The 8422-nt window shown below is 44.2% G+C and overlaps 1 protein-coding gene across 2 annotated transcripts in view; it reads right to left on the bottom strand.

Annotated features, from left to right (window-relative positions):
- IL12B (interleukin 12B) overlaps positions 1-5283 on the bottom strand; it is a 14927-nt gene extending 9644 nt beyond the window's left edge. Inside the window, exons 1-2 of one of the 2 annotated variants that reach the window (XR_551952.1) lie at positions 5249-5283; positions 1585-1672 (exon numbers count right to left, since the gene is read on the bottom strand). Coding sequence is in view for 1 of the 2 variants with exons in the window: in XM_008591761.1 (XP_008589983.1) it covers positions 1585-1672 (88 nt within the window). In the remaining variant the exon portion in view is untranslated. Of the gene's footprint in view, positions 1-1584; positions 1673-5248 lie in introns of those variants that run through there. The other variant, XM_008591761.1, reaches the window with a different exon arrangement.
- Positions 5284-8422: the final 3139 nt, after the last annotated feature.

Raw genomic sequence — 8422 nt, 5'->3', positions numbered from 1 at the left:
GAATTTCTATGGTTTACCAAATCAGAAGGAACTAAGGGGTTAAATATGCAAGGGCCAAGGTTCCTGAGCTCACTCAAAACCCCAGGGTTGGGAAGGATCTGGCATAATCATCCGGTTCAGGCCTTTGCCTTTACTTAAGGGAGGGCCTAAAATCAAACCCTCCTGGTTGTAGGGGGCAGAGAGCGGGCTGGCTGGGTTGTTGTGTTCCAGAAATTCTTAAGAATGGAGGAGTGGTCCCACATTTCTTTAAGGTACCCATTTCAGTGTTGTACTCTCCTATCAAAAGATTATTCCTGATCATCAACTGAAATCTTTTCATTTTTAATTTATGCCTGCTTCCTCTTGTTCAGCTCTCCAAGAACCAGAAAACAATTGCTTCATGTCCTTCTTGTAAACTCTTCTTCAAATGCTGAAATCTTTTCATCTTTAATTTATGCCTGCTTCCTCTTGCTCAGCTCTCCAAGAACCAGAAAACAATTGCTTCATGTCCTTCTTGTAAACTCTTCTTCAAATACCTAAGTGTACAGGCTTTAAGTGTGACAGAATTGAGATCAAGTCCCTGTTCTACCCTGACCAGGTATGTGACATCGAGCAAGTTACTTAATCTCTTTAGCCTCAATTTTCAACATCTGTAAAATGGGTACAGATAGTCCCTACTTCATAAGGTTGTATGAGAATTAAAACATATACTGTGCTCAATAAATATTAACTATTATTATTACATGCCTAAAGACAGTAATTGCCAGCATTATTATCTTGGTTTCAATGAGAAATATCTGAGGGTTGTTCAAGTACAACCAATAATCAGTTAATACAGATTGACTGAGTGTGTGCTACTAGAAGGATAGAGGGAACTTCTTATTCTATTAATACCTACTCTACTAATTTACTAATAATTTTTAGTGATCATTAGAACAATAAACAGTTTCTCTTGAATCATCAAAGACATTATTTTAAACAACCAAAACATTAATACCAGCTAACATTCACTTTCCCTTTACCATCTAACTTGTCTTCTGTATTCATGAACACATTTAATAACCCATGTGGAAGGTGTCACTTTGTAATAATACCCAGTTTACAGTTGAGGAAATTCAGGCTCAGAGGTGACCCTGCTTAAGGTCACGTAACCAATAAGCAGAACCAGGACTTGAACTCAAGTCCATGTTAAGTCTGAATATGCTTTCTCCAAAGAGCTTGGTCAGAGGTAAGTTGTCACAATGCCAACTGAGAGGGCAATATTCTGTGATGAAGTGGAGATGACAGAGCATAGATTTTTACTTTTCAAATTTTCTGGAATTTTAATCTTATGAAAGAGCTGGGTTTTAGTATTATTGGCAAAGGCCATGTTTCTTTTCCCACCGCTGTCCACAGAAAGCTCCTTCTGTAATCCGATGTGAAAACCAAACAATATAGACACTCTCAAAGTGAAGACGGAAATGTGGCCCTTCATGTTCCTGGAGTGCTGGCTCTCACTGGGAGAGACCCGTGCATGGCTGCCCATCTCAGTCTGATTTCCCAACAGTGGCTGCCCAAAGAGAAGGAAGCCAGGGCCTCCACAGAGAATAAAGAGAGGCTGGTTACCGTCTTTTTCCAGTTCCCATATCGCCACGAGGGGAGATGCCAGCAAAACCAGGGAAAACCAGGAGATGACCAACTGCTGATGACACATCTGTAAGGAGGGGAGAAACAGGCGGAAGAGAAGGGGAAAAGAGGAGAGAGGATGTCAATAATTATTCAGATACCTTTGGGAACCACACACACATTCTATGCACATTGTTTTAAATTGTGATTTTCCCCTTTCCTCTCCAGAAGAAAGGCTAATTCTAAGTGAATCACAGGAGCTCTATGCCAGTCTCTGGGTAAGAACATCTACAAATAGAGGACCGTAGGCTACTTGGAACTGAAAGAGACTGAAGGGCAGCTGTCTGATACAATCTTCTTGTATTTAAGGTGAGAAGCCTGAAGCTTAGAGAAGGCGTAGACTTGTCCAGATCAATATTCAGCACTTGTTTATTTAGTGCTGAGCTGGGAGCAGCTGGGAGTGAAGGGCAGCTGTCTGATACAATCTTCTTGTATTTAAGGTGAGAAGCCTGAAGCTTAGAGAAGGCGTGGACTTGTCCAGATCAATATTCAGCACTTGTTTATTTAGTGCTGAGCTGGGAGCAGCTGGGAGTATAAAAATGTTTTAACTGAATCCTGCTTTCAAAGAGGAAATACTTTCACTCAACAAGTATTTGTTAGTCAGTGTGTTAAATTGCCTCCCCTCCAGTTGGGGAGATAAACCACACACCTGTATCACGGCAACGCAAGGCAGTATGTGCTGGGACATCCAGGGCTAAAGGACTTCGATTAGGGATAGGAAATAATACAGAGGTGAACTTTCAAGTCTGTCAACAACCTGGTCTCCAGCCCTTGTAAAGGCTGAGTTTCTCTTGTTTATGTGGCAGTTGCTCTAAATTCAAAGATTACTCCCTCTCACATAATGTAACCCAGTGGTTCTCAAACTTGCGCGTAGGACAGAATAACCTGGAAGGCTTGCTGAAACAGACTGCTGCGCCCCACCTCCAGAGTGTTTGATTCAGCACGTCTAGGGGTGAGGCCTGAGAATGTGTGTTTCTAAAAAGTTTCCAGGTGAAGCTGATGCTGTTGGTCTGAGGACTGCACTTTGAGAACCCCTGGTTTAACCCATGTTCAGGGTCCAGGGTCAGGCTCCTTTTTTGGAAGAAGACCATAAAATATTGATATATCCACCATGAAATAATGAAATGCATAATTTTGTGCAAAATCAGCCACCATTTTACATTGAAACTCAGTCTAAATTGGTATCCAGGGTTTATGAAAATCTTCAGACTGCAAAAATTATACCCCACTTATGAATTATGTAGAGATGATTACTGTCTAATTTCATTTTGAAATACCTCCACCCATCTTGGAGAGCACTAAAGTTCTGCAGGAACATGGTTTCAGCAACTACTGGTCTAAATATCAGAAGAACAAGGTTCAAACGTTTCAGTCAAATACATTAAAAATGGGCATCACTTGGTTGCTCGGACTGAGTATTGACAAATGATGGCTTTGGAAGAACAGCTGCTAACCCTAGGGGGACCTTGCTATGTACTTTATTCTATTCTAAAGCTTGTGAGTAGCAGAGACAGGACCAGAAGTCAGGCGTTCTTGTTCACTTCTCAGTGCCCGTGTCACCGCAGCATGGAGTTTTAGGGACATGGTTGTCAATTCAGCCCAAGTTATGACTATAGTAAAGTACTAGTAGGCACAAAGCATTGATTAGTACATTTACAGGCTTGGAGTCAAGCAGACAGGCTTGAATTCTGGTCACATCCCTCACTAGCTGTAGGACGTTGGTCAAGTTACTCTCTGAGCCTCAGTCTTCTCATCTATAAAGTGGACATAATATTCATCTCAAAGGGTTGCTGGGAGAGGCAATGAGATGACATATTATAGAAGGCAACCAATAACATGTGAACTTGTACCTAGAGGAAGACATAAAGGAAAAATCTGATACCTCTCTGTCATATACAATGGAGATCCAAAAATGTTGTGCCAGGCTGTAGGGAAATGCTCATAGAGGTACCGCAATTACACGGGTCTGTAAAACCCAGATGTCAGCACTCTGGGAACGGAAACAACAGGGATTCCTGGCATCTCCTGATGATTCCTTTGTACTCTCTTAACATGGGATTTTCCCTTTGGCTATGCGCCCAGCACTGCCTCTTTGGGCCTCAAGTGCCTTTGAGAATTTCAGGTGAACTGAACTTCAGGGTCAAGGGAGCCCTGGCAATGGTTCTAAGCATCAACTCCCATTTTAGTATCACCTACATTTTAAACCCCAGAACTGTGGCAAGGGGTGGAGATGGTGGTGGGGCACCTCTTCATCAAACTTGGAAAAACAAAGAAAGGGGGCAATCTGGGGTCACCCTTTGGCTCTCTGGCAGATCAGCTGATACTGGGGAACTGTATCTCTCAGCCCACATTTCCTCAGAATGGTAAGTTTGAGACTCTTGAGAATTAAAATTTTTGAAATGCAATTTCATAGGTTTTCTAAATTCTTAAAACCCTTGCATGATGGAAGAAAGTACCCCAGGTTAGGCACTTCTTCTGCCTGGGGTATGCTAAAGCTCCCTAACACTGGTGCCACATGAGCATATAAGTTACACTTGGGCATTTATTTTTCAAGTTTTGTTTGTTATTTTTTAATTAGAAAAGAGAATTATTATTTAAAAATCAAAGGACATAGTCACAGTTTGTATGAGTGGTACATGTGAAGGGCTCCAGTTCTAGAGCCAGGTGGACCTCTAGAATTGGCATCCAAGCTCTGGCACCATTTTAATGAGAATCCAGCATAGAGGAATTCCATGAATTATTAGTAGAACAAATGAATGAACAGTAATCATAAAATTTCAGATCCCAGTAAAATGAAGTCTAAGAGATTACTCAAATTCTGTGTGATAACTTGAAATTCCTTGTTTGAAAAAAGTGGGCCAACAGCTAGGGTTTAGTGATCTTTATTAAAATATTTTAACCTGATCGCGTTGTTGCACACAATTTTACCTGGGCAAGTATGAGACATCAGTTCAGTAAAGATTACCTTTTTTCCCCCCTTCTCACAGGTTTTAAAACTCTTTAGAAAGTAGTTTTAAGCATTATAATTGCTTTTCATTTTTTTGAGCGGGGCCAAAGTTGTTTAATCCAAAAGAACTAGAGAACCCAGCTATTAATTTGGTTGCTATCACAACTGACTATTGCAAATATGGGAGCAAGTATGATTTGTAACATTCAGTTATGAGGTATAATTATGAATTCAATTACTTTAAGGAGCACATAAAATGCTTTTTAAAGTTTTCAGTACTAAGGCGAGCACCACTGACTTTAACTCTATCCAAGTATAATCTTTTAACTGATGGCCATTAATATGTAAGAAACACTTTCATATACATACCACTTCAAAATAAAACAAAACAAACTTTCTATAAAATATGCATTCATTTACAGACCTTGGTATACAATTATTACTATTAGTTGACCCTTTAAACTGACATTTTTTACATCAGTCCCCAAAGTACCAAGTTTTCACTTGAAGAGTCATGAAAGTCGATGAGTCACCACGGATGCTTCCAGGAACCCACCATCCATGCTGCCAGGTGCAGGGGTAGCACAGTCATGGTCTCTATCCCTGGACACCTGTAGACCCGTGGGAAGGGGTGGCAGGGGCTGGGGAAGTGCTTACCTTGCTCTGGACAGGCTGCAGAGTCCGATGGGCCTGAAACACTTGTTGTTTCTTCTGCTGCTGTTGCTGCTACTGAAGCTTATATACTCTACTCCTACTAAGCTTTCTGATGGAAATTCAAGCTAGAAACTGACTCTTCCAAATTGCAACACTGAAAACAACTCTCAAAACCTTCTGGGGGAATTTCAAGAAGTTCCTTTTTTCCTCTCACTCTCTGTAAGTATCAATACCGCTGAGGGAACGTGGACACCAAAATCCCAGGTAATGAACTAAGAGGAAATGACTTTTGGGTGGGGAAAAAGGAAGGAGATGGAGATGCTGATTTCTTTGGGTTTACATCATGGCCCAGGTGCCTAGAGACAGCACTAGGCAGCCTTCCTGGCTTCCACAGACTGGGGAGGAAGGAAGGCCAAAGGGAGGTCATGCGGGAGGCTTAGTTCATGTCAGGATGGAGTAACTCTGAGCTAGAGGGCCCCAAAGCAAAACCCATGGTTCTCCCGAAACCAGAGGGGATGAGATTGAGGGCAAAGGGTTTAGTATATCTGGAGCACCTTCTCCACAATATTCCTGTAACATCTGGATTTCAGAAACATACTATTACCACCCTTTGTGTCTCCACGCACCACACACACACACACACTCACCCTTGCATATTCATACAGACGCAACCCTGGGGAGATGGTAAAAATGTGTGTACCACTAATAAGACTCAAATTATTCCTGTAACATCTGGATTTCAGAAACATACTATTACCACCCTTTGTGTCTCCATGCACCACACACACACACACACACACTCACCCTTGCACATTCATACAGACGCAACCCTGGGGAGATGGTAAAAATGTGTGTACCACTAATAAGACTCAAATATGTGCAGGGACACATCTTGTGCTCATAGGTACTCGGTCATAAGACGGATGGGAGCAGAAAGCGAAATATCCACAGGCAGGCATACAGACAACCACACTCAAGGCACACCTCCTTGGGCCCCCAGATTATATCCTCATTTCATGTGCACATAAAGCTATGGCCCCAAGAGCTCTGCGCAGATGCATAGAACGAGTGGAGTGAAGATATCTCTCCTAGCGGGATTTGAAGTCGCTAAGAGGCGTGCAAAGGTGTACACCGGTGCTCGACCCCGCTCCCAGGTCCGCACACGAACAGGAACACGCGCACCGAGTGCACGCGGGCCGTCCCCGGCGCCGCCGACAGAGGGCGCTGCGGGAGGCTGTCCCCGCGCCCGGGAGCCCAGCGCCGCCCGCCGACTTCTCCATCCCGGCTCTCGGCTCCCGGCCCCCGCGCGGGGGAAGTTCCTGGGACGGGGGCTGGGCCCGGGCGGGTTTCAGGCGGGCGCAGGTTTCCTCGCAGTTTCAGCTGGGGGAAAATGGGAAACTCGGGCGAGAGCGGCGGAGCTTCCCAGCCGCACGCTTCCTCTCTCCAGCGGGCCGGGAGGGCGGGGGCCGCGAGGCTGGCAGTCCCACTGGTTATCCGACCTTGCGCCCCGGCTGGGGCGGAGACGCTCGCTCCTGCTCAGACGCCTTCTCCCGTCTCCTGACCTCTAGGCCTCCCAAAACTTGGCCTCCTAGGCTTCAAGTGAAACTGAAGTTTTGTATCCGAGATCTACTGCTAAGTGAACAAAGGTCGCATGATGTGTTGGTGTGTGTGTGTGTGTGTGTCAGTGCACCTGCACTTTTCACAATTGGCATCCCTGGAGGGCCTACCCACGGTTTGATTTTCTTGGTTACTATAGCATTATACACAACGCGTACTGCACTATAGCAACTTGGGGAAGGAGTTCTGTAAAAATGTATTAATTTCTTCCAACCAGTAACCAAAGGGTACTGAACAGAAAACAATGTAAAATTGGCATGAAATAGTTTCACTAATTCATTTACAGTGGCTGCACCACTGTAGATGAGCCCTTGTGCCCCCACATAAATACATACATAAAATAAGACAAGTAAGACCCCAAAAGACAAATATTTTATTCGTGTTCATAAAAGCATCTTCAAAAATAAAAAAAATATATAAGATTTGTAACATAAACTCTCAGTACAAATAGTGTGCTAGTTATGTAAAAAGAGCTTCAGGGGAAGCCCCCAGCCTCCCTTTTCCAGTCAGCATGCAGCCCCCAGCCATATGTGAAAAGTGTGGGGCCACTGCTGTAGTAGGTGTTTAAGAGCGTGGGCTCTGGAGTCACAGAAAGCTGGATTCCAGCACCTGCTCTGCAGGTTGGGTAATGTCTCTAAGCCTTGGTTCTCCACTTATGTGAAATGGGGTTAATAATAGTACCCGTGTTAGGTTTGCTGTGAAGATCAGGTGATGGGATGCTCTTAGCACAGCATCCTGGCTAAGTGCTTAATGAATGGCTGCTTCTGCTTATTCAGTTTTTTAGCCTGCCACATCCTAGAAAGGCTTTTGGTAGTTCACAAGGGGACATCAAAGATGACAAGAGGAGTGGAGGAAGACAGAGAATTAATGAGGAGGCAGATGTAGGGCTCCTAATAGTCCTTACTCCATGAAACCATACAGCGACAGTTGGACGGTTAGATTGGCTCTGAGCATCTAGGAAACCCAGATGAGAAAGAACTTGCACGTGCCCCATCTCTGCCGCAAGGGACTATTTTGATGAGTCCAGCTTACCCACAGAGGAATAGTTCTCATACTTTATCTGCACATAAAAAAAATTCAGGTTCTTGGGTCTGACAATCAGTAGATCTGGGGTGGGGCTCAGGAATCTGCATTTTAATAATGGAGGTTCTGATGTGGTCACTCGCAGGTGGATCTAATGTGGGGACCATGGCCCCACTTGGAGACACACTGCATACCTGTGCCCCATTGCCTGGAGATACACACTAGGCCTCTGTCATCTCTGGACACCCCACAAGGCCAGCTAGTGCTCTGGTCATGTCAGCCGAATGCCCATTGATCTGATTTCGCAGAAGAGGTTTATCACCCTGTCCCACTTCACAATCCAGACTTTGACCCCAGGCAAACTGAACCAAAGCCCTTGAGCTCCCTATGGGAGAAGAAGGTCTGCTGACAAACAGCAGGCGTGCTGAGCTGCCAAGTCAATATGACTGACGCCGCCTAATCGGTGAGATGGAGGCAATCCCCCTAGAAGCCGAAAATAACTAGAAGAATTTTTTGACCACAAAACCTTTTTTTTTT

Source organism: Galeopterus variegatus, unplaced genomic scaffold (assembly GCF_000696425.1).
Source record: "Galeopterus variegatus unplaced genomic scaffold, G_variegatus-3.0.2 Scaffold7265, whole genome shotgun sequence".
Taxonomy (NCBI): domain Eukaryota; kingdom Metazoa; phylum Chordata; class Mammalia; order Dermoptera; family Cynocephalidae; genus Galeopterus; species Galeopterus variegatus.
Note: the sequence above shows the minus strand (reverse complement) of the source record. Positions and strands in the feature narration are given on the sequence as shown.